Source organism: Oncorhynchus nerka, linkage group LG11 (genome assembly GCF_034236695.1).
Source record: "Oncorhynchus nerka isolate Pitt River linkage group LG11, Oner_Uvic_2.0, whole genome shotgun sequence".
Taxonomy (NCBI): Eukaryota; Metazoa; Chordata; class Actinopteri; order Salmoniformes; family Salmonidae; genus Oncorhynchus; species Oncorhynchus nerka.
The window spans coordinates 67,971,961-67,999,537 of NC_088406.1; the positions used below are offsets into that span (position 1 = coordinate 67,971,961).

The 27,577-nt window shown below is 43.2% G+C and overlaps 1 protein-coding gene across 1 annotated transcript; it reads left to right on the plus strand.

The window, feature by feature from the left end:
* The first annotated feature begins 2,383 nt into the window (after positions 1-2,383).
* Positions 2,384-24,735, plus strand: LOC115137375 (neurotrophin receptor-interacting factor homolog). Its single transcript, XM_029673674.2, has 6 exons — positions 2,384-3,433; positions 3,757-3,887; positions 7,759-7,944; positions 19,828-19,992; positions 20,408-20,522; positions 23,297-24,735. The coding sequence occupies exons 1-6, from the start codon at positions 3,151-3,153 to the stop codon at positions 24,343-24,345; spliced, it is 1,929 nt and encodes a 642-aa protein (XP_029529534.1). The 5' UTR covers positions 2,384-3,150; the 3' UTR covers positions 24,346-24,735.
* Positions 24,736-27,577: the final 2,842 nt, after the last annotated feature.

Genomic DNA, 27,577 nt, shown 5'->3' on the forward strand with positions numbered 1-27,577 from the left:
AATTGAGGTAAGCTCGGTCTGCTGATCGAAAACCCGAGTGGGGGTTTTATTCGGAAGGCAGAAAAGGGCTGCCCCAGGACGCCTGACCCTAACTGGGCTCAGGGGCGGTCCTCTGATTTAGTTAACTCCAATCCCCTTTTTGAGTTTTCCTTCATTAAACAGTCCAAAATCATATTACACAATTTTACAAACAGTATCATACTCACTCATACATCTTATACAACAATTAGATGTAAACCTCATATCTGAGGCTATTAAATAAACAGTGTTATGGTAATGTGGCCACACCGTCTTCCATGAGCTTCCCCAAGTTGTGACAAACGGACCAGTTCGTAGCTGGAATCTTCACCAATCTTTTATACTTTCTCCGGAACATGAAATTTGTTCTTACCTCAAGTTTGTGCTCCAAGAAAACCTACTCTCTCTATACTGTGTGTCCATGAGGAGATCCTCCGGAATTTACGACATCTCTCTGACCACAGCAGCCTAGTTGAAGGAGGAGAGGGGGAGGCAGGGAGAGGAGAATGGGGCTTGCTATACCCAAAGAGGCCAACGTCATGACAGCTCCCATGAAGTGCTTGATTGCGCCCCCTCTGGCTCGTGCGGTGGAGATCTTCGTGGGCTATACTCCGCCTTGTCTCAGGGTAGTAAATTGTTGGTCTGTTGATATCCCTCTAGTGTTGTGGGGACTGTGCGTTGGCGAAGTGGGTGGGGTTATATCCTGCCTGGTTGGCCCTGTCCGGGGGTATCGGGGCCACAGTGTCCCCCGACCCACCCCTATCTCAGTCTCCAGTATCTATGCTGCAATAGTCTATGTCCCAGGGGGCTAGGGTCAGTCTGTCTTACCTCGTGTCCTGTGTGAATTTAAGTATGTCCCTCTAATTCTCTCTCTCTCTCCCTCTTTCCCTCTCCTCTTGAAGGACCTGAGCCCTAGGATCATGCCTCAGGAATACTGGGCCTGATGACTCCTGGCTGTCCCCAATCCACCTGGTTGTGCTACTGCTCCAGTTTCAACTGTTCTGCCTGTGGCTAGGGAACCCTGACCTGTTCACCGGACGTGCTACCCTGTCTCGGACCTGCTGTTTTCAACTCTCTCTCTTTACCGCACCTGCGGTCTCGACCTCCGAATGCTCCGCTATGAAAAGGCAACTGACATCTACTCCTGAGGTACTGACCTGTTGCACCCTCTACAACCACTGTGATTATTATTTGACCCTGCTGGTCATCTATGAACAATCTGGCCTTACATGGCCATGTACTCTTATAATCTCCACCCTGCACAGCCAGAAGAGGACTGGCCACCCCTCAGAGCCTGGTTCCTCTCTAGGTTTGTTCCTAGTTTCCTGTCTTTCTAGGGAGTTTTTCCTAGCCACCATGCTTTTACATCTGCATTGTTTACTGTTTAGGGTTTAAGCCTGGGTTTCTGTATAGCACTTTGTGACATCTGCTGATTTATAAATACATTTGATTGATTGATTACATTTGCATTGATGTCAGAGGGATTAGGACAATAGAGTGCTGAGTACCAGGCAGTTAAGCAAGTTTGGTAGGCTACTAATGACCATCAGCAGCATCAGAGCATAGAGAAGCTTATTTACCCTAACCAAACAGTCACGTGGAATTTGACTGCCTTCATGACTCGTGATCGGTGTGGCGGTAATACGGTCACCTCAACATCCCAAGCTGTCATGTGCCTTTTACTGAGGAGTGGCTTCCGTCTGGCCACTTTACCATAAAAACGTGATTGGTGGAGTGCTGCAGAAATGGTTGTCCTTCTGGAAGGTTCTCCCATCTCCACAGAGGAACTCTGCTGCTCTGTCAGAGTGACCATCAGGTTCTTGGTCACCTCCCTGACCAAGGCCCGTCTCCCCATATTGCTCAGTTTGGCCGGGCGGCCAGCTCTAGGAAGAGTCTTGGTGGTTCCAAACTTCTTCCATTTAAGAATGATGGAGGCCACTGTGTTCTTCGGGTATCTTAATTTCTGCAAAAATGTTTTGGTACTCTTCCCCAGATCTGTGCCTCGATACAACCCTTTCTTTGAGCTGTCCGGACAATTCCTTCGACTTCATGGCTTGGTTTTTGTCCTGACATGCATTGACAAATATTGGACATTTATATAGACGTGCCTTTCCAAATCATGTCCAATCAATTGAATTTACCACAGGTGGACTCGAATCAAGTTGTAGAAACATCTCAAGGGCGATCAATGGCTCAATTTTGAGTCTCATAGCAAAGAGTCTGAATAAACTTCCATGGCTAGTTGCAGGTGGTTCATTGGAATTTAGAAAACTGTTTCTAAATAAAAATAAAATTGAAAACCCTGAGCAGTCGACAAATGGTGAACTCAGAAATTAAACCTGACAAAAGCGAAGATGCCAACCAATAATATCCTTTCTCTTCAGTAAAGCAGAGGCCAGGGATTTATAAAAGCAGTGGTAAAAAAAAATGGCAAGAGTTGTGGAATAGGGACAGAAAGGGAAGACACCTGTATAAGATCCAGGAAAACGTGATGGTAGGGAGTTCCTCGGCTCGAGAGGGAAACGTAATCACAAGGCTGAGACTGGGACTCATGAGACTCAACAGCACTTTGACATTTGTAAGGAAACATCCAACTGGGAAGTGTGATCACTGCCAGGAGGAGATTGAGACAGTGGGCCAAATTATATTTCAGTGGCATCAGTATTGGAGGGAAAGGGACTATTTGTTATTAGGAATAATGGTATTGAAGAGCCAAGTTTAATTGAATTGTTATGAAACCCTTAAGGTGATATTGTATTTGATTATGTATTCCATTTCCTTAGGGGGAAGGCTGAGTTTAATTGGGTAAAGTAAAATTTGAGACATTCCCTTGTCTCTGTTCCACACTCCAGTCCAGTTGGTGGCGGTAAGGCATCACTAAAAGTTGGTTGCCAACCGCCATTTCAGAACCAGTGAAGAATAAGTTTAAACGGAAGTGACCATCAACAACTTCCATGTTAGCGTTTTTTATTGTTGTTATTTAGACGTTTATTTACACATTGGAACTCAAAATATGACTCTTAACTGCACATTATAACATAATTATCCCAGGTAGTCTAAGTCGCGTTGGAGACGGGACTTGGTTGATATTTTATCAAGGTAACATTAGCTAGCTGCTAATGTTAGCTAACAATGGCTAACTGTATGGTTTTTCACACTCAAATAGCCTCCATTATGGAGGTTCTAGCGAATGCCGCCGTGGTAGAGGTCTGCAAACTTGTAGACGACGACTATGCCGTGTTTCGTTTGGAAATAACTCAAAGCCAGAAAGAAAACAGGGTATTGCGGAGGAAACTACAGCTACTGGAACTGAAGGTGGCACGGGAGCGTGCAGAGAGGACAACGCCAGACCGCGTCCTCGCCAGTTTCCCCAGTAGTATCAAGTCCCTCGACCGATACAGAGGAATGGCAAGAGGTACATTTTGCAGAAGGCCTGTCGCACCGTTCACATCTACACATGTGACTTTGGGTGTGTTCTTAGTCAGTTTTTGGATAGAATCACATTACTTAACTAACTTGCAGAAAGACACTATCAGTTTCTTGATTTACTATGATTTACTAATTGAAAACAATAAGATGCCTCGAACATAACAATCGATCTATAAGTAGTATATTAAGAAATTATGTGAAGCTTTACCTTACATTCTTGCCAATTCTAGACCGTGTCAAAACTGTCAATATTGTACAATGTAGCATTGACGGTACCTAACCATCTCTTTCCCCCAATCACTCTCTTAGGTGAAGGAAATCTCACTGGAGGCTACAGGAGCTTTGTGAAGCCAGCGGAACACAATACATGGAGAGATGACCAACCAATCACTGTTGATGAGGAGAGTGGAACTGCAACCCAGCATGTTATCGTAATAGAGGTTAGATTACAGTACATAAAATGCTCCCAGTTTATTTCAGAAAGGCTCCCCTCAGCAATTTTTTGCTTACATACTGGGACGCTACCAGTATCGTGATACTCATTAGTATTTAACTTATTTAGGAAAACCGCACACATTTTTGGAAACAAACATAATTAAGTTGTCATCCAGTCATATCTATTTATTTTTCTAGCTATAACAGACAATATTTTACATACAGCAGGTTTTTAAAGGACCAAAGAGTTTAGTCTGCTTGGTGTTTTAATTTTTCCCTTGGGAAAAATATTGCTATACTGGTATCCTCATATGCCAGTGTTAAGGTAATGTGCATTGTGTAACAAAAAAAGTAATTTGAGCACATACAAAATCGCAGTCTAAAAGGCAGAATTTCTATTTGACAACAAAATGTGAAAGCTGTCTTGACTTTAGCTGTGTTATTTATTGGAAACCAGTGCAATCATCCAATGTAGAAACCACTCTGTCATTTCCTGTTTGCTAAACTTCTACACTGTTCATTCAATGTGGGGTAAAAAAAAGAAGCACTGAATAGTGTAGGGAATCATTGTACCATCTAGTTAAAATAACAAAAAATATAGTTTTTACAGCTGTTTGAAGCTGGTTGACTAAAACCGAAAGGCTCAAGCTCAAGGAGTCTCCATCTTACGTGGAAATGGGATGCGGGGGAGGGGGGAGATTTTGTTTTGAATGTAGCCTAGTGCTGTTGCAATTCATCTAGCTTACACATGGGGGAAGAGATTCATGTGTAGCACCTTTAATTTTGTCACCTATTTTATATTTTGTTTTAGTCTTCAAGAGGTGATGATATTAAAACCAAACAGTTATAACATTTATTTAACAATCCCCTAAATGGCACGCAGTTGTCAATGGTTTTAGTGGAGCTGTGGGTCTCCTTACCCCACAGCAGGTAAATCGAATTCTCTGCACCTTATTTTATTGATAATGACCTATTAATGTCTAGTTTTAGTCAGTCATTTTAGTCCTATTTTAATCACTAGTTTTATTTAACAGTTCATGCAAACTTCTAACTTAATTTCCATCATGCACATAATAAACTCAGGAAAAAAATAAACGTCCTCCCACTGTCAACTGCATTTATTTTCAGCAAACTTAACTTGTGTAAATATTTGTATGAACATAAGATTCAACAACTGAGACATAAACTGAACAAGTTCCACAAACATGTGACTAACAGAAATGGAATAATGTTTCCTTGAACAACGTGGAGGTCAAAATCAAAAGTATGTCAGTACCTGGTGTGGCTGCCAGCTGAAGTGGACTGCACCAGATTTGCCAGTTCTTGCTGTGAGATGTTACCCCATTCTTCTATCAAGGCACCTGCAAGTTCCAGGACATTTCTGGGGGGAATGGACCTAGCCCTCACCCTCCAATCCAACAGGTCCTAGATGTGCTCAATGGGATTGTGATCCGGGCTCTTCGCTGGCCATGGCAGAACACTGACATTCCTGTCTTGCAGAAAATCACACACTGAAAGAGCAGTATAGCTGGTGGCATTGTCATGCTGGAGGGTCATGTCAGGATGAGCCTGCAGGAAGGGTACCACATGAGGGAGGAGGATGTCTTCCCTGTAACGCACAGCGCTGAGATTGCCTGCAATGATAACAAGCTCAGTCCGATGATGCTGTGACACACCGCCCCAGACCATGACGGACCCTCCACCTCCAAATCGATCCTGCTCCAGAGTACAGGCCTCGGTGTAACGCTCATTCCTTCAACGATAAACGCAAATCCGACCATCACCCCTGGTGAGACAAAACCGCGACTCACTTTTCTGGCACGTTTTCAAATAAAATCAAATTTTATTTGTCACATACACATGGTTAGCAGATGTTAATGCAAGTGTAGCGAAATGCTTGTGCTTCTAGTTCCGACAATGCAGTAATAACCAACAAGTAATCTAACTAACAATTCCAAAACTACTGTCTTATACACACAAGTGTAGGGGGATAAAGAATATGTACATAAAGATATATGAATGAGTGATGGTACAGAGCGGCATAGGCAAGATACAGTAGATGGTATTGAGTACAGTATATACATATGAGATAAGTATGTAAACAAAGTGGCATAGTTAAAGTGGCTAGTGATACATGTATTACATAAAGATGCAGTAGATGATATAGAGTACAGTATGTACGTATACATATGAGATGAATAATGTAGGGTATGTAAACATTATATTAGGTAGCATTGTTTAAAGTGGCTAGTGATATATTTTACATCCTACCACTCCTGTCTGGTCCAGCGTCCGTGGGTTTGTGCCCATAGGTGACGTTGTTGCCGGTGATGTCTGGTGAGAACCTGCCTTACAACAGGCCAACAAGCCCTCAGTCCAGCCTCTCTCAGCCTATTGCGGACAGTCTTAGCACTGATTGAGGGATTGTGCATTCCTGGTGTAACGCGGGCAGTTGTTGTTCCCATCCTGTACCTGTCCTGCGGGTGTGATGTACCGATCCTGTGCAGGTGTTGTTACACGTGGTCTGCCACAGCGAGGACGATCAGCTGTCCGTCCTGTCTCCCTGTAGAGCTGTCTTAGGCATCTGCAATTTATTGCCCTGGCCACATCTGCAGTCCTCATGCCTCATTGCAGCATGCCTAAGGCACGTTCACACAGATAATCAGCATCTTTCTTTTGGTGTTTTTCAGAGTGAGTAGAAAGGCCTCTTTAGTGTCCTATGTTTTCATATTTGTGACCTTAATTGCCTACCGTCTGTAAGCTATTAGTGTCTTAACAACCGTTCCACAGGTGCATGTTCATTAATTGTTTATGGTTCATTGAACAAGCATGGGTGTTCAACTTCTTACGTCTGAAATCCCGTTAACAGGATCGATATGACAACAGCCAGTGAAAGTGCAGGGTGCCGAATTCAAACAGAAATCTCATAATTAAAATTCCTCAAACATACAAGTATTATTCACCATTTTAAAGATAAACTTGTTGTTAATCCCACCAGTGTCCGATTTCAGAAAGCATATCATTCGATTGTTAGGTCAGCACCTAGTCACAGAAAAACACAGCCATTTTTCCAGCCAAAGAGAGGTGTCACAAAAAGCAGAAATGGAGAGAAAATTAATCACTAACCTTTGATCATCTTCATCAGATGACACTCAGGACTTCATGTTACACAATACATGTATGTTTTGTTCGATAAAGTTCATATTTATATCCAAAAATCTCAGTTTACATTGGCGCGTTATGTTCAGTAATGTTTTGCTTCCAAAACATCTGGTGATTTTGCAGAGAGCCACATCAATTTACAAAAATACTCATTATAAACATTGATAAAAGATACAAGTGTTATGCACGAATTATAGATCAACTTCTCCTTAATGCAACCGCTGTGTCAGATTTCAAAAAAGATTTACGGAAAAACCACGCCATGCAATAATCTGAGTACAGTGCTCAGGCGCCAAAACTGGACAAAACAGAGCTTCATGTCAAATTAAATTAGCCTCATATGGAATTGTCGTCTGGTCACATTTTCATAAAATAAAAAGTAATTTGTAATAAAGTTTTTTCCCATTATGGCACAGTCATTATGGCATAGTTTTAGTATTGTCACATCCCTACTTACATGTACATCACAGGAGGTTGGTGGCACCTTAATTGGGGAGGACGGGCTCATGGTAATGGCTGGAGTGGAATGTTATTGAACATGTGTTTGATGCCATTCCATTTGCTCCATTTCAGCCATTATTATGAGCCGTCCTCCCCTCAGTAGCCTCAACTGATGTACATCGTCATTTATTTGCCATATGGGAGCTTGTGAGACATCCTTACGACATCCATTTCTACTCATGTACCTGTGTTAACCTCCTCTCTTCTTGTCAGTCTGCAGATGCAGAGGCTGCAGGTCCTGGAGGATTGTCTCTGGTCAAGCAGGAGAGGACTGAAGGAGACGACCCACAACACAGCAGAGACATCCAGACTGGAGCAGCGGCTGGAGTGGTGCCCCCTGTAGCTACGGACGACCTCTCCACCACACCCCAGCCCAGGACCCGACACCGCATTACGGAGGTCAGTGGAACATCGAAGGCCGTCCTCAAGTCAGAGACAGACACCGAGACTTTAACTGTAACACAAAGGCTCTTACGCACAGGATCTGACCACAGATCAGACCCAGAGAGACTGGGACTGGGCTCTCCTCCTGCTTCAGGCTCAGAGTATTTACCGGTATTTCACCAGAGCCAGGGGACAGTTAATTCCCTTGGAGATGATGATCCGTTAGACACTGGTGGTGATGATCTGTCTTGTTCTTACACTACAGAGACGGAACATGTCAACATGCCCTTGGGTTTAGAGACCCAGACTGATCTGTCTAGAGGGGACTGGAACCGGTACAGTAGTAGTGTATACTCTGAAGGGTGCCTAGATGAGAAAGGGGAGGGTCTGGTTGTAGATGAGGTGACTGTGAAAGTGGAGGGTGACGTTCCTCCCACATGGAATGCAGATCATCACCTAGGAGACGGACACTCACAGGGCAGAGATTTCTTAGACTACAGGGAAAGCTTCGAGACAAATCCAAATGTTGCGACCCACTCCCCTTTACACATGTTCAGGGATCGCAACCCAGTGTCCACGTCGATGGGGCCTTCCGATTCACACGGCCGCATCCTTTTCGATCAGGTATTGAACTCAAACGACAGTGCTAGAGCCCAGGTTCAGGGAGGGGGGGCAACATCAGGTAATAGTAAAGAAAAACGGTTCCTCTGCATGTTCTGTAACAAAGGCTTCAGCTGCCCCCAGAAGGTGGAGATCCACCAGAGGGTCCACACAGGGGAGAAGCCCTTCAGCTGCACACAATGTCACATGCGCTTTGCGGAGGCAGGCACCCTAAAGAGGCACCAGAGGGTCCACACAGGGGAGAAACCCTTCAGCTGCCCCCAGTGTGAGAAGAGGTTCTCCCACCAGCACCATCTGAAGAGGCACTTGAAGGTCCACACGGGAGAGAGGCCGTTCGCCTGTACGGACTGCGGGAAGATGTTCTCAGAGAGGAGCTACCTCAGGATACACCAGCAGAAAAACCATTCCACTCTATAACATAGAAAATAACTATTCTATTCGATAGCTTCTGACGTTTAGATCAAATCTTGCATTAAAGACAATTCATTTTCATTGTCAGCAGAATGGATCCATAGATGCATTTGGAATAACAAGAGTAACAGATTTCAGTGTTTAAATGTTCCTGGGTAGAATATTACATCCAGACATTGTGTGATATATAAGGCATATATGTAAGCCTAAGAAGTCTGTTATATATTGTGTTTGTACTATGTAGGCTACAGTGCCTTCAAAGTACTCAGACCCCTTTTTCCACATTTTGTTGGGTTACAGCCTTATTCTAAAATGGATTAAAAAATCCTCAATCTACACACAATACCCCATAACGACAACAGGTTTTTTAGAAATTTTTGCAAATGTATTAAAAATAAAGAACAGAAATACCTTATTTACTTAAGTATTCAGAACCTTTGCTATGAGACTTGAAATTGAGCTCAGGTGCATCGTGTTTCCATTGATCAGCCTTGACGTGCCTACAATTTAATTGGAGTCTACCTGTGGTAAATTCAATTGATTGGACATGATTTGGAAAGGTACACACCTGTCTATGTAAGGTCCCACAGTTGACAGTGTATGTCAGAGCAAAAACCAAGCCACGAGTTCGAAGGAATTGTCCGTAGAGCTCAGAGACAGCGTTGTGTCGAGGTACAGATCTGTGGAAGGGTATCAAAAAATGTCTGCAGCGTTGAAGGTTCCCAAGAACACAGTGGCCTCCATTATTCTTAAATGGAAGAAGTTTGGAACCACCACAACTCTTCCTAGAGCAATCGGAGAAGTGGGAGGTGACCAAGAATCCTATGGTCACTCTTGCCAGAGCTCTAGAGTTCCTGTCTGGAGATGTAATGAAATCAATATTGAACTCTTTGGCCTGAATGCCACATCTGGAGGGAACCTGGCACCATCCCTACGGGGAAGCATGATGGTGGAGCATCATGCTGTGGGGATGTTTTTCAGCGGCAGGGACTGGGAGAAAGATGAACGGAGCAGAGTACAAAGAGATTCTTGATGAAAACCTGCTCCAGGGCGCTCAGGACCTCAGACTGGGGTGAAGGTTCACCTTCCAACAGGACAACGACCATAAGCACACAGCCAAGACAAAGCAGGAGTGGCTTCGGGACAAGTCTCTGAATGTCCTTGAGTGGTCCAGCCAGAGCCCGGACTTGAACCTGATCAAACATCTCTGGAGAGACCTGAAAATAGCTGTGCAGCGACGCTCCCCATCCAACCTGACAGCGCTTGAGGGTCTGCAAAGAATGGGAGAAACTCCCCAAATACAGGTGTGCCAAGCTTGTAGTGTCATACCCAAGTAGACTCGGATGTAATTGCTGCCAAAGGTGCTCAGCAAAAATGTTTAAACTATTTTTGCTTTGTCATTATGGGGTATTGTGTGTAGATTGAGGGAAAAATACAATTGAATAAATGTTATAAGGCTGTAATGTGGAAAAAGTCAAGGGGTCTGAACATTTTACGAAGGCATTGTATATGATGTTCACAAATGCCTATTTTGGGGTTTTTCCCCCAAAGACACTTTTAATGAGAAAGGGAATGCAGTGTATCATGGAGATTTGTAGTTGAGACCTGTATATGTGTGGGTTACATATGGTGTATTTAAATCTTGTTTATGTTTAATAAACACAAAGTAACTTTTCATTCTAAGCCCTTGTTCAAACACCCATCACCCACCGAACAACAAATGTCACTCTGTCTTCGAAAGAGTGGGGATAGAGTGCCGTCTGAAACCATCAAGTACGCCTCGTCTAAATGTTGCCGATAGTTCAGCAGCCTCTGCCACTCTTTCGGCGTGGTGCACGTGAAGCACGCCTCTGTTTCATGCAGAGGGCGCCAGAGTGCTGTTCTTCCACTCGGGAGAAATGGTATGGCATATTAAGATATGTTAATTACATGCTAATGAAGGTTGCTTCACTACCACACTCAAAACTGAAGCTCAATCATGCACAGGAGTTTGATGGCACCTTAATTGGGGAGGACGGGCTTGTGGTAATGGCTGTAGCGGAATCAGTGGAATGGTATCAAATACATGTGGTTGATGCCGTTCCAGCCTCCTGTGTAATCATGGTCTCGGATCTGCAGGTGGAGGACTTGTGACTTTTGTTAAGCCTGAATTTGACCTAAAACCAACAAGGAAATTTACTGCAGTGTTGAGCGGTTGTATGAAACCAATCTGTACATCAAGCAAAGCTCTTAACCGTGTCAGCCTGTTCTTAATTTCTATTCAGTTTAACTCGCCATAAGTTTGGACTGTGAGTAAGACATTTTTCTCATTGTGACTCTTTAGTATACATCTCACCCTATTCTGCATGAACACGACAGTGTGTTATAATCAATATACGCTTACTAAATGAGAATGTTGCCAGAGGGGGATGGCCGCTGTTTTACAGGCTCCTGACCAATTGTGCATTTGCATTTTAACTTTTTTTTGTACGTAATGTTTCCGCTATCGTTTCCTATGACCGAAAATAGCTTCTTTTAGCTCAGAACAGCAATTACTCAGCTCGATCTGGACAATAATTTTTCTTTAAGGAGTCAGACACAAAGGATATACTGTTCTTCCTGGACCAGGCCAAAATCCCCATCATTCGTAATTAGAGGGGTTCCAGGGGTTGGCGAGTCAGATTCCTGGTGAGACTGCGTCGATGAGTGTATAATCCGCCTTTACTCTACTTGCGAACATGCAATCGCTGGAGAATAAACTGGATGAGCCCCGTTCGAGACTATCAACAGGACATTGTGAAACATAGGATATAGTTTTTAGAGTTGTAGCTGAACAAGGACATGGATAATATACAGTTAGCTGGATTTTCTGTGCATCGGGAAGACAGAACAGCAGCTTCCGGTAAGACCAGGGGGGGGGGGGGGGGTGGTGGTCTGTGTCTCTTTATAAATAAAGAGAATTGCACACGACACACACATGGACATTCCTGCAGTCACCATGCCAATTGCATGCTCCCTCAAAACGAGACATATGTGGCATTGTGTGTTGTAACAAAACGGCACATTTTAGTGGCCTTTTGTCCCCTTTTGTCCCTGTGTAATTATGCTGTTTAATCAGCTTCTTGATATGCCACACCTGTCAGGTGGATGGTTTGGCAAAGGAGAAATGCTTACTAACAGGGATTTGTGCACAAAATTTAAGAGAAATAAGCTGTTTGTGCATATGGAAAATTTCTGGGATATTTTATTTCAGCTCATGAAACATAGGACCAACACTTTACATGTTGTGTTTATATTTGTCTATTTACGACCACAAACCGCTACTGGCACTAAGACCGCACTCAACAAGCTGAAAACGGCCATAAGCAAACAGGAAAATGCTGATCAAGAGGCGGTCCTCCTAGTGGCCGGGGACTTTAATGCAGGAAAACTGATCTGTTTGACCTAATTTTTTGAGAGGAATGGAAGATTCGATATAGGCCGATAGTTTTTTATATTTTCTGGGTCAATGTTTGGCTTTTTCAAGAGAGGCTTTATTACTGCCACTTTTAGTGATTTTGGTACACATCCGGTGGATAGAGAGCCGTTTATTATGTTCAACATAGGAGGGCCAAGCACAGGAAGCAGCTCTTTCAGTAGTTTAGTTGGAATAGGGTCCAGTATGCAGCTTGAAGGTTTAGAGGCCATGATTATTTTCATCATTGTGTCAAGAGATATAGTACTAAAACACTTGAGTGTCTCTCTTGATCCTAGGTCCTGGCAGAGTTGTGCAGACTCAGGACAACTGAGCTTTGAAGGAATATGCAGATTTAAAGAGGAGTCCGTAATTTGCTTTCTAATAATCATAATCTTTTCCACAAAGAAGTTCATGAATTTATCACTGCTAAAGTGAAAGCCATCCTCTCTTGGGGAATGCTGCTTATTAGTTAGCTTTGTGACAGTATCAAAAAGAAATTTAGGATTGTTCTTATTTTCTTCAATTAAGTTAGAAAAATAGGATGATCGAGCAGCAGTAAGGGCTCTTCGGTACTGTCTTTCAAGCTAGTCGGAAGACTTCCAGTTTGGTGTGGTGCCATATCCGTTCCAATTTTCTGGAAGCTTGCTTCAGAGCTCGGGTATTTTCTGTGTACCAGGGAGCTAGTTTCTTATGAGAAAGGTTTTTAGTTTTTAGGGGTGCAACTGCATCTAGGGTATTGCGCAAGGTTAAATTGAGTTCCTCAGTTAGGTGGTTAACTGATTTTTGTCCTCTGGCGTCCTTGGGTAGACAGTGTGAATCTGGAAGGACATCAAGGAATCTTTGTGTTGTCTGTGAATTTATAGCACGACTTTTGATGTTCCTTGGTTGGGGTCTGAGCAGATTATTTGTTGCAATTGCAAACGTAATAAAATGGTGGTCCGATAGTCCAGGATTATGAGGAAAAACATTAAGATCCACAACATTTATTCCATGGGACAAAACTAGGTCCAGAGTATGACTGTGACAGTGAGTGGGTCCAGAGACATGTTGGACAAAACCCACTGAGTCGATGATGGCTCCGAAAGCCTTTTGGAGTGGGTTTGTGGACTTTTCCATGTGAATATTAAAGTCACCAAAGATTAGAATATGACTACAAGGTCCGATAGGAATTCAGGGAACTCAATGAGGAACGCTGTATATGGCCCAGGAGGCCTGTAAACAGTACCTATAAAAAGTGATTGAGTAGGCTGCATAGATTTCATGACTAGAAGCTCAAAAGACGAAAACGTCATTTTTTTTTTGTTGTAAATTGACATTTGCTATCGTAAATGTTAGCAACATCTCCGCCTTTGCGGGATGCACGGGGGATATGGTCACTAGTGTAGCCAGGAGGTAAGGCCTCATTTAACACAGTAAATTCATCAGGCTTAAGCCATGTTTCAGTCAGGCCAATCACATCAAGATTATGATCCGTGATTAGTTCATTGACTTATAATTGCCTTTGAAGTAAGGGTTCACCTTGCAATGTGTCATTTGCCTGCAGCAAATATTCCAGCACGGTCAGGGCAGAGGGCTGTGATGACTGGGGTCAAAGATAACACTGGCACATGAAAGGGATACTCCATGATATCCTTGAATCATGACTCAAACTTCAGCTCTTCCAACACACGCACAAATGCATCATAGCTAAAATGTTGCAGTTTGTCTGGGTTGGATGTGGTCACTGCTCTGAGTTTTGATAAATTAACAAACTGTCAGGTATGAACAGTGTGGTGATTTTTATTTTGAAATGCTGTGACCACACACAGCATTTTGCCAGAAGTTTTAACTTTCGCTTGGAGCTGGAGATTCACCGTGTTCAGGTGGCAGGTGACGTCAGTTAAAAAAGCCAGCTTTAATATCCACTGTGGATTATCCAGCTCTGGCTCCTCTCTCTCCTTGCAACAAATACACGGATTTGAGGGAAGAGAGAGGAAATCTTTCCAAAACTCTGCCACGAGACCGCCATCTCGCCTCACTGTGAAATATCAAGTCGCCTTATTCTGTCTGGTATTCCTACAGCAACTCGAAGAATTGCCGGTGTTTCAGTGCCCTCACACATAGTCGGAAAACCCAGGGGGGGAAGGAGGGGACACGACCCCCCCATCCTGGGGAAAAAATATATTTGTCCCCCCCAATATATCACTGTAAACATAACTATGTAATTTCAATAATATTAATAATACGCAATGAAAGCACTTGTGCTGATTATAGACACTTAATAGCATGTTAAGTTTCAAAAGATTGCGATCCCCCGCCCTTTGCCTCACCATGGTTTGACCACTGCCAGTTCCTTATCTGGCAGGTAAGAGTATCTACTGTCTGAAAGGCACTCAATGCACGTAACTGACGTGAGGTTAATCCAGTCAATCGCGCCATAGCAACGTTGTTGTTTTTTATGTTGGCAGGGTTTACGTACACACTAGCTGAATTTGCAGAGCTAGCGGGCAAACATTTACTATTAAGCTAGCTAGTACCTATTCCATTTATGTGGCGTCGTCAAAGATGTATTCTTTGCCATCGTCAGTTTATTCCAAGATCAGCATGTAGCTGTAGTGCTTCAAAGTCCCTGCGATAAACTGAACTTCCAACTGAACAGAACTACACTCTCCTACCATGGTCTTAAATATCTTTAATGGTCTCGTTGCAAAAGCTAAATTGTCGCTATGGGACTTTGAAGCACGTGTGCCGATCTTGGAGTAAACTGACGATAGCAAAGATTATAGCAAACACCACAGAAACGGAATTGGTGCTCGCTAGCTTTGCAAATTCAGCTATTGTTGGAAGCCAGCCAATATGAAACAAACTATATTAAAATTACAAAAGGTTGCAGCATATGTTGTGTAAATGGTGAACTCATACAGCTGTCAACTCTTGTCACTGCAATCCATTTCACATTTGCTAGCTACCTTTTTAGATTGAAGCCCATATAGAATGATAGAAGCCCATCTCCTACTGTAAATAACCTACACACTGTGTGTGTGTGTGCAGCTAGCCAGCCTGCCAGGTAGAAAAATGTCAGAAAAAGGTAAAAAGACAAGTATTTTTCAGTACACCAAAACGCAAAGCAAGAACCCTAGTAGCCTAAGACTAGTTGATAAAATGTTCATTAGAAAGAAGTGAAATGCTAATGGCAATGTTTCACAATGATGTCATTAGGCAGATCAGACAACATATGGCACACAGACAGCAGAGCTGGGGACAGATGGGCAGGGACAGACTGGCAGAGACAGGGAGTCTCAGGTAAGTTTGTTGAGTCTTTGTTTGGCAACATTATGAAATGTTCTCAAAAATGTTTACTTGTAAAATAGGGACATCATTGGAAAATGCCATGGATACCCCCACTCTCAACTTAAACTGGTGACTGAACTAAGATTAGTTAAAGGCAATGGTATTGATTAATTGTGTAGTTTTGGGTACCGGTAGTTAGGAGTACGGCAAACACCTTATTTATTTTCTAGGAGACTGAGGCAGTGAGGGTGGTGAAAGGGAAAGCGCCAAGGAGAGAGACTTCAGAGGACAGTGGCACAGCCACGGCAGGACCAGGTGTCAACCTTGTTGCCAGCAGCACCAGTATAGGGGACAGTGTCACCGCAGGACCAGGTGTCAACCTTGTTGCCAGCAGCACCAGTATAGGGGACAGTGGCACAGCATTGTTCAGTTACCTCAGTGATGGCACAAAACCATAATCAGCCACACCCGCAATTTATAGAACCGCACACTCTTGCCAACAGTGTTGACATTTCAAGAGAGATGGTTTCGCAATTTCCCCTGGCTACATTATAATACACCAATAAAAGGAGTGTTGTTTTCACTGTAGCCAAGGGTTTTCAAGCCAGCCATATTTTGGCCAAAGAGCAAATGCTGCCTTCATTAGTGCAGGATTTAGGAACTGGAGAAAAGCCATTGTAAAATTCACAGCACATCAAAACTGCCAAACCCACCGCCACTTTGTAACTTTAACAGCACACCAACTAAATCCAATCAGTGTCCAGTTATCCAGCACGTGGGGTAAACAGCAGAAATTACGAAAGCTACCTTGCACTGTATGAGAAAGCAACAACATTGATTGACTCCATTGAGACACTCAAGACGATTTGCTGGCAAAGCAGTGGATAGGGCAGAATTTTTTTAAGTGTTGGATGGTGTGGAGGTTCAGTTTGGCGACAGTTTTGACCAGGACAGTCTAAACATTCTGCAAAAGTTGGAAAGAGTGCTTCTCACGGGGGAGTTGGATGAGTCTCTAGATCAGTACCCTGAGCTGAACATAGATTCTCTTTCAGTGCAGTTGCCTCTCTTTCGCAACAAATACCCCTGTAGCAGTAGTTGAGAGGCAGCAGAGGTCCTCAGGAGGCTTCCAGTGGAGGTGCGGGGGTTGGTTGACCAAGTTGAGGTGCTGATCAGAATTTTGTCTGTAATGTACATAAAGACAGGCTGGACAGTCTTGAGGGAAAATATCTGCCAGCAATTTGTTGGATCCATTGAAACCCTCAAACATATGTTCGGTTCTTTTGTTCAGTAGTGTGTATAGCAGTGGTTCTCAACCTTTTTTGAGTACTGGAACGCCACCATATTTTGAGGAAAGGCAGGCAAGGTTTTGAGTGGTCCTCAGGGACCTCCACCCCCTCTATATTATATGTAAAGTTAGTGGAATCCTTGTGCTACTGAATACGTTCATTACACTTTTTTTTATTTCATGGACCCCTTGCCATTACACCAGGGACGCCTAGGGGTCCACGTACCCTGTTTGAGAACCCCTGGTGTATAGTATGATATTTGTTATTTTGTTTAGTAGTTTTTCGTACATGACAGTACACTTAGTAATTATTTAATTTAAAATTGCATACTTTGTGTGACATACTTGTCCATAGCTGTTGTTTGAAGAGTTGAGACACTGACTGAAGAATAACTAAGTATTTTGGTTGATTTGTTTGGGTTTTTCATTGAAATAGTTATTTTGCTTTTAGAACTGTACATTTTGAGCATTTTGCTCTTGTAAAGATGTTGTAATAGACTCAAACCAGTGGCACATATTTAATGACTATATAAATGAATCAGAAAAAGTTAAATAAAAAGGTCAGTTCAGTGCGGAGACCCAACTTTGTGATGGTTCTCAATGGAGATTCTTTGAGATGAGATCGCACCATGTTCATTGTATTTATGAAACCTGCACGCATACAGTGTACAGTACCATGACCACCTACTGGCCTTGCTTGATATTGCTGGTTGTAAATACAAATACCTGCATACATACTGGACTGATAAGGAACACTGCTATAACTATTATTATTAGTATTATAATGATTTAAACATTTTTAACAAGTTGGGACAACCCTTCAGTTAACTACTGTACCTATCAATTATCCAGTAGTAGTAATTATGGTTCTTCAATATACATTTAACGTGTTACAGCACTACTTTTGGTGTCCCCCTCAGGAATTGCTCTTGAGAAAATTTAATGTAATTGTCCCCTCCAAAGTTGATATCAAATTTTAGCCCCTGCCCTCGCAATAATAATGTTCACCATGCGCACAACTTGCTGCATCACATTTTGTAAGTCACAGTCTTTGAGTTTAGCCACAAGTGCTTCACGATGAATGATACAATGAAACGTAACAAATTCGGGAATATCATCTCTTTCTCATCAGGTCTCTGAGTCCCTTCTCCTTCCCTCGCATGTTTGGTGCGCCGTCATTGCACACAGATGCCAGATTTGACCAGTAATATTATTATCAGCAAAAAAATGTAACAATGGCTTTCAGAATATCCTCTCCTCGTTTGTCCCTGAAGGGGGAGTAAACATAAAAGTTCCTCTCTGAACGACTTGTTTTAAGGGAAGCGGACCCAAACAATGCCACTTACATCCGTGCTTTCGTCAAGCGCAATACTAAAACACGACGCACTGATGTGTCAGTAATCACTTGCTTACCGATGTCTTCTATGCGTCTTATGGTCGAGTCTGAGAGTTGCAGTCCCTTAATTTGCTTTAAAATAGCTCCCTTGTTTGTGAAACCAGCATACAATATTTTGGCTGAGGCCAAAAAACATTTTGACAATCTCCGCCGTCTTGTTTCTCGCGAGTATCCAAGCAATCGCATATGTTGCCTCTCGTTCTCTGTCGATCATTTGCTGTTGTGCTATTTTGTTGTTTCTGAGGTTGCTTTGTGGCGGATATGTTTTGTCAAAGTGGGCATGGCGTGACTGCAAATGTGGCTCTAAAATTGCTCATTTAAAACAATTGACTGCCTTCTGAGCTAGTTCCATCATGCAGTACAAAAAAATACTTCTGTCCATTTCTCTTGAAACGTTGTTTTTCTTGAATCGACCGTATCCTTCTCTAAGCCACCGGAGCCACGTTAGCTAGATGCATTTCCCCGCCGCCATCTTCCCGATTTACCTGGTTCTCCAGTGGTTGTTCATTCAATAGCTGTCACATTCTCCAGCTCTTCCTCCTCATTTTCATTGTCAATAGATTTATGTTTATTTTACAATAAGTTGATCCATGTCAACCAGACTGCAAAATTAGCTAGTAGCAAACTAATGTGTCGATCACTGTAGCTGAGCAGTTGCCTTCTATTTCGGGCCTTTCTGTTCAACAGCTGCGCTATACTGCCATCTATCTGCCGTCCAGGGAACTATATATATATATATATATATATATATATCAATGAAGTGATTCAGGCCTGCATTAAACACATTGAATTGAAATGTTATCAATAATATCTATTATGAATGGAAAATCACCACAAGCTGCAAATTAAGGGGCCCGCGCAATGAGTACCACACCTATAGGGAGGTTGTTAGAGACCTGACAGTGTGGTGCCAGGATAGCAACTTCTCCCTCAATGTGAGCAAGACAAAGGAGCTGATCGTGGACTACAGGAAAAGGAGAGCCGAGCACACCCCCATTCATATTAACAAGGCTGTAGTAAAGAAGGTTGAAAGTTTGAAGTTCCTTGGTGTCCAAACACACTAACACAGTTGTGAGGAAGGCACGACCACGCCTATTTCCCCCCTCAGGAGACTGAAAAGATTTTGAATGGGTCCTCAGATCCTCAAAAAGTTATGCAGCTGCACAATCGAGCCCATCCTGACTGGTTGCATCGCTACTTGGTATGGAAACTGCTCGGCAGCAAGACCGCAAGGTGCTACAGAGGGAAGTGCGTACAGCCCAGTACATCACTGGGGGCGAGCTCCCTGACATCCAGGACCTCTATACCAGGCGGTGTCAGAGGAAGGCTACCCAAGTCAGTGTTCTCTTTGCTACCTCAGGAGAAGTGATACAGGAGAGCCAAGTGTGGGACCAAAAGGCTACCCAGACTATTTGCATTGACCCCCTTGTTTTATTCTTATATTTTCAAGTGTATGTCTGTATCACCTGTCTCTTCCAGGAGGAGGAGGAGGGTCTGGAGGTGCTGCTGGTGAAGGAGGAGGGCTGCGAGGAGGGTCTGGGGAACCGTGAGGGGATCATCGTCATGAAGGACAACCAGACTACACCTCCTGAACCCACAGAGGAACCAGCTGAGCAGAACAGGACCACACACAGTCTCACTGAGGTGAGCCCACTGAACTACTGTTTGAATGGTACTAGGTCAGAGGAGTGTTGATCTAAGATCAGTTTTGCCTTGTAGATCATAATTAATAAAATTATATGGATAGATCCTTTATTCAACTAGGCAAGTCAGTTAAGAACAAATTCTTATTTACAATGACGGCCAAACCCAGACGACCCTGGCCAATTATGCGCCGCCCTCCCGATCACAGCTGGTTGTGATACAGCCCCGGATCGAACCAGGGTCTGTAGTGATGACTCTAGCACTGCAATGCAGTGCCTAAGACCGATGCGCCACCCTAGATTGGCACTCCTACTGTGAGACACTTTCTGGATACTGGCCCTGGTCTTGACATGCCTTTGAAAGATCCAATTCCAACCCAAATAGTGTCAACTAAACCCAACCTTATTTCATGCAGTCAGTAAACAACATGGAGGATGGGAAGCCTGATCTGCTGCTGGTGAAAGAGGAAACAATAGAAGACAGACCAGAGAGCATTGACCTGCTGAGTGGACTAAAGATGGGGGAGCAAGGTAAGGGCGACATACTTTTGTGTATGTATAGTGTATGTGAGGATTTGGCTATTTCAACCACACCCATGGCTGACCTAAGATCACCAGGCGCAATGCCAAGCGTCGGCTGGAGTGGTGTAAAGCTTGCCACCATTGGATTATGCATAGTGCAACGTTTGGTGGAGGAGTAATAATGGTCTGGGGGTGTTTTTCATGGTTCGGGCTAGGCCTATTAGTTCCAGAGAAGGGAAATCGTAACGCTACAGCATACAATGACATTCTAAACGCTTCTGAGCTTCCAACATTGTGGCAACAGTTTGGGGAAGGTCATTTCCTGTTTCAGCATGACAATGCCCAGTGCACAAAGCGAGGTTCATACAGAAATGGTTCCTCGATCGTGTGGAAGAACTTGACTGGCCTGCACATTCAGTTGAAGTCGGAAGTTTACATAGGTTGGAGTCAAACTTGTTTTTCAACCATTCCACAAATTTCTTGGTAACAAACTATAGTTTTGGCAAGTCGGTTAGCACATCAACTTTGTTTATGACAAGTAATTTTTCCAACAATTGTTGACAAATTATTTCACTTATAATTCACTGTATCACAATTCCAGTGGGTCAGAAGTTTACAAACATTAAGTTGACTGTGCCTTTAAACACCTTGGAAAAGTCCAGAAAATCATGTCATGGCTTTAGAAGCTTCGGATTTTGAGTCAATTGGAGGTGTACCTGTGGATGTATTTCAAGGCCTACCTTCAAAGGCAGTGCCTCTTTGCTTGACATCATGGGAACATCAAAAGAAATCAGCAAAGACCTCAGAAAAAAATTTGTAGACCTCTACAAGTCTGGTTTATCCTTGGGAGCAATGAAGGTACCTTGGAAGCAAAGCCTGAAGGTACCACGTTCATCTGTACAAACAATAGTACGCAAGTGTAAACACCATGAGACCACGCAGCTGTCATACAGCTCAAGAAGGAGACGCGTTCTGTCTCCTAGAGAGGAATGTACTTTGGTGCGAAGTGTAAATCACTCCCAGAACAACAGCAAAGGACCTTGTGAAGATGCTGGAGGAAACAGGTACAAAAGTATCTATATCCCACAGTAAAAGGAGTCCTATAACCTGAAAGGCTGCTCAGCAAGGAAGAAGCCACTGCTCCAAAACCGCCATAAAAAAGCCAGACTACGGTTTGCAACTGCACATGCGGACAAAGATTGTACTTTTTGGAGAAGTCTCCTCTGATCTGATGAAACAAAAATAGAACTGTTCGGCCATAATGACCATCGTTATGTTTGGATGAAATAGGGGGATGCTTGCAAGCCGAAGAACACCATCCCAACCGTGAAGCACGGGGGTGGCAGCATCATGTTGTGAGGGTGCTTTGCTGCAGGAGGGACTGGTGCACTTCACAAAATAGATGGCATTATGAGGTAGGAAAATTATGTGGATATATTGAAGCAACATCTCAAGAAATCAGCCTGGAAGTTAAAGCTTGGTCGCAAATGGGTCTTCCAAATGGACAATGACCCCAAGCATACTTCCAAAGTTGTGTCAAAATGGCTTAAGGACAACAAAGTCAAGGTATTGGAGTGGCCATCACAAAGCCCTGACCTCAAACCTATAGAAAATTTGTGGGCAGAACTGAGAAAGTGTGTGTGAGCAAGGAGGCCTACAAACCTGAGTCAGTTACACCAGCTCTGTCAGGAGGAATGGGCCAAAATTCACCAACTTATTGTGGGAAGCTTGTGGAAGGCTACCTGAAACGTTTGACCCAAGTTTAAATTGTTTTAGGCAATGCTTCCAAATACTAATTGGGTGGATGTAAACTTCTGACGCACTGGGAATGTGATGAAAGGAATACAAGCTGAAATAAATCTCTACTATTATTCTGACATTTCACATTCTTAAAATAAAGTGGTGATCCTAACTGACCATAGACAGGGAATTTTTACTAGAATTAAATGTTAGGAGTTGTGAACAACTGGGTTTAATTGTATTTGGCTAAGGTGTATGTAAACTTCCGACTTCAACTGTACAGTGTAGCCCTGACCTCAACCCCATCGAACACCTTTGGGATGAATTGGAACGCCGACTGCAAACCAGGCCTAATCGCCCAACATTGGCCGATTTTAAAAATAAATAAAAAATATTTAAAAATCCCCTAGAGGAAAGCCTTCCCAGAGAGTGGAGGGGGAGGGGGGCCAGCTCCATTTTAATTGCCCATGATTTTGGAATGAGATGTTTATGAGCAGGTGTCCACATACTTTGTCATGTAGTGTACATAATAAAAGGGAAAGTTCATACTTTTATAAAGTGTGTTTTATGTAAACATAAGTTGTATTGATTTAATTAATTTTATGAATGAAGAATAAATAATAGCATCCACGTCTTCGATTAAGGCCGCATCTCTCTGATTCAGAGGGGTTGGGTTAAATGGCATTCAACTGACTGAATCAGCGAGGTGTAGGGGCTGCCTTAAATCGACATCCACGTCTTCGGCGCCCGGGGAAAAGTGGGTCAACTGCCTTGCTCAGGGGCAGAACGACAGATTTTTACCTCGTCACCTTTTGGTTACTGGCCCAACGCTCAACCACTAGGCTACCTGCATAGATGTACTTCAATGGGAATAGTGATGCACCTTGCTTCCTTCTTAAAATTAAATTAATACTGTAAACTTAAGTTTACATTTTTTTTAAACACAATGTATGAACTTGACCAGGTAATTGACAAAAAAAACTAAATATATAGCATTTTCTCTGCCATGGTTGTAAAGTCTATTTTCTAACCTTTTCATGTAGGTGGTTGGCTGGAGGCTAACAGAGGAGACTGGGCGAACAGCTTGGATTCCCAGACCCAGATGGGTGCAGCCAAGGGCCCAGGGGACGACATCAATGAGCAGGCCAGGACCAGAAGCGACATAGTGGAGGTCAGTGGCTGGGACAGCGTCCTCAACTCTGGGCTGTGGAACAACACTGTTAACCTCAACCAGAAACCGACAGTGGAACACAAAACAACATCCAAACGTAGTCTCCATGACAACAGACTGGCTGAGGCTAGTGTAAGGCGTAGATTTGGTCCGCGGGGGCGAGGTGATGTAAGTATGCAGCGAGAGCGAACAGATACAGACTTCGCTAGCAATGCTCCGTCCTGCTCCTATAGTTGTGATTCAGAAAGACTGATGGCAACTCAGGTTAACCCCCCAACAGGTGCTGCCTTCAGCCTGCCTTCTATAGGATCTATCAACTGGAACATGGACCCTGTGACAACACAGACACTCCCTGGCCTTTGTCCTCCTCAAACTCTCCTAATGTTAAACCAGAACTCAGACAATGCCAGTGCCTCAACACTAAATGGCTATACAAGCTCATTGACAAATGAAAATAGTAGAGATGGAATCAGTAAAGGTGATATCGCCATAGAGAAGCGCTTCCCGTGTTCGTTCTGTGGGAAAGTCTTCAGTTTCTCCAAACAGGTAGAGATCCACCAGAGGGTGCACACGGGGGAGAAACAATTTGGCTGCCACCTGTGCCGAGCCAGTTTCTCTCACTCGTTCAGCCTGAAGAGACACCAGAGAGTCCACACAGGGGAGAAACCGTTTAGCTGTACCCAGTGTCACATGCGCTTCGCCCAGGCTGGTGACCTGAAGAGGCACCAGAGGGTCCACACAGGAGAGAAACCCTACAGCTGCCTCCAGTGTGAGAAGAGGTTCACCCGCCAGGACCAGCTGAAGATGCACCTGAAGGTCCACATGGGAGAAAGGCCGTTCGCCTGTACACAATGCGGGAAGAGGTTCTCAGAGAGGAGCTACCTCAGGATACACCAGCAGAAAAACCATCCCACTCTATAACATGGAAAGTAACCATTCCTCTTGATAGCTTCTGATGTTTAGATCAAATCATGCATTAAAGACAGATTCATTTTCATTGTTGTCAGCAGAAAAGAGCCACCGATGCATTTGGAATAACAATAGTAGCATATTTCAGTGTTGAAAATTCCTGGGTAAAATATTGCATTCAGACATTGTATAAGCCTAAAAAGTATGTTACATGGTGTTTGTACTGTGTAGGCTATATGATGTTCACATTCATTTTATTATTTACCCTCAAAAACTTTGAATGAATGCAGTTCATCAAGTTCATGCTGATTTCTTTTTTTATTAATATTTTTTTGTGTGGTTTTCATGTGGTGTATTTAAATCTGTTTAATAAACACAATGGGACTTTTCATTAAGACTTTATATGAGACTCCCTTTAATATGCGTCCCATCTGATCTCACCTTATTCTGCATACACATCAGCGCTTTACCATACTTACTGAAATATCTACACACACATCAAAATAGTTCAGTCGTGTTTGTCTGAGGAATTTTCACTTATCATAGCTGACTCATATTTACCCACATCATATGTATGTCCACCATAATGTCATTCTGTAACTACAGTATAGGACTAGATAGATAGGACTAACATAGTGGGGGTGGGTAAACACGCCATGTTGAAAGTGTGTTTATCTGAGTGAGTGTATGTCTGTGTAATCTGTATCACCGCTCTCTTCCAGGAGGAGGGTCCAGAGGTGCTGCTGGGGGAGGAGGAGGGGTGTGTGGAGGGTCAGGGGAACCCTGAGGGGACCATGGTCATGGGGGACAACCAGACTACACCTCTTCCTGAACCCACAGAGAAACCAGCTGAGCAGGAGCTACCTCAGGATATACCAGCAGAAAATGCACACAGCCCATTGATATTTCATATAGCACTTCTCATACAGAACCTACCACTTTTAAAAAACAAACTAATTCAGGGAGCTGGCAGTTCATGGAAGAGGGTCACAGCTAGATGACAATGCAGTTCAGTAAAGGAGTAGCTTGACTGGAATCGGCGTTGATGGTACAGGGAGACATCAGTCAGACAGGCCCGGAGCTTTATCAGGCACATCTGTCTCTGCAGTACACACCACCTCCTCCTCTGTAGGTAGGCTGGAACATCCACCACCTGGGTGATGCATCGGCAGCAATAAGTGCCTGAGAGACCACCACACCTGGGCAGTAATCGGCAACAGTCTCCTATGAGGCGAGCCTCTGTCATCCCCTCACACTACAGTCCACATCCTTCCATGTAGTGCTAGTTTGTAGTTAATTCTGTTAGTTTTGGATGTAGTAGGGAACTGCATGATGAGGTGAACTGAGGAAATAATTAGTATACTGATGGTTGGTGGGATGGTGTCTGACAACCCCTTCCTGGTTGATTTGATTAGGATCCCCATTAGCCGATGCCATTGGCGACAGTTAGCATTACTGGGGTCTGACACAATGAAAAATACATTACAGACAAATGTAGTGTGCATAATTGTTTGCATTATCAGTTGTACATACAGTACCAGGAGTGGCTTCCATCTGGCCACTAACAAAGGCCTGATTGGTGGATGTCAGTTCATATAGTGCCTTCGGAAAGCATTCAGACCCCTTGACCTTTTCCACATTTTGTTACGTTACAACCTTATTCTAAAATGGATTCAATAAACACTTTCCCAGCTAAATACTTTTAAAATTTTTGCACATTTATTAAAAAGAAAAAACATACCTTATGTAAATAAGTATTTAGACCCTTTGTTTTGACATTTGAGCTCAGGTGCATCCTGTTTCCATTGGTACAACTTGATTGGAGTTCACCTGTGGTAAATTCAATTGATTGGACATGATTTGGAAAGGCACACACCTGTCTATATAAAAGGTCCCACAGTTGACAGTGCATGTCAGATCAAAAACCAAGCCATGAGGTCGAAGGAATTGTCCGTAGAGCGCCGAGACAGGATTGTGTCAAGGCACAGATCTGGGGAATGGTACCAAAGAAATTCTGCAATATTGAAGGTCCCCAAGAACACAGTGGCCTCCATCCTCCATCATGGAAAAAGTTAACGGGTCTGAATACTTTCTGAATGCACTGTACACACAAAAAGTAGGTCACATGGGGGAGAGGTGTTGCTTTATTTTTTTTAAACCAGGTTTGTTGTTCACTGGCACTATATGAGATGGTGCTCTGTACAATACTGTACGTTTCCTTGAATATGTTCTGAACCTGGGGACTGTGAAAAGACCCCTGGTGGCATTTGTGTAAGTTGACTATGCAAGCAATTAGGAATTTCCAACACATTCATGTTTTTTATAAAAACAAGAAGCGATGCAGTCAGTCTTTCCTCAACTCTTAAGACCAGAGAGACTGGCTTATTGATATTAGCCTCTGATTACAAAGAGCAAAACATGCCGCTCTGTTCTGGGCCAGCTGCAGCTTAACTAGGTCCTTCTTTGCAGCACTTGACCATATGATTGGACAATAATCAAGATAAGAGATAATAGTCTAGACCCTGCATGACTTGCTTTGTGGTGTGCGGTGTCAAAAAAAGCTAAGCATCTCTTTATCATGGGCAGACCTCTCCCCATCTTTACAACCATGATGCTGGTGTTTTATAAATGATAGTGCCTCAATTCAAGTAGTGCAGCAGTGCGTAATCTAATGTTGAACCTTTTCAAAAGTATTCTATCAAAGTGAGGGTACCAGATTCACAGAAAAGGTCAAGTGTTACCACAGTAAGAAAAGTTATTCTAATTGTCACATGCATCTGTGGTGCAATCAAAGTACTGTACTTCAACGTATTTGTGTGTATGACCTTTTTGTTGAGGTTAAATACCAAATTGACTGTGCTGAATGTCATGGTTATTTTTATCATTGGAGGGACTGATTTAGGGATGGGCACTGTTATTCAAATATCCATGGACATTAGTATTGAATTACTTGGGAGAGTATTCATTTGAGAGAAACATATAGGCCTATTTTAACAACTAAGGCTTATGTCTCAAATTAAATACAATTATCTGTGTGACATTTCTACATAACCTACAAGCATAGACCATTACAGTTTTTATTGAGTGCACCTCAAAGAGGCACAGGTAAAGCTTTTTCTTATTGTCGTCAATCAAAGTGGTGCTACATTCAGAGGCTCCATGCGTAGCAAGTGAAATGGGAGATTTCTAATCGTTGCAAAATGCAATTGCGGAATTTAATTGTCTAAATGAGAAGGAGTAGTCT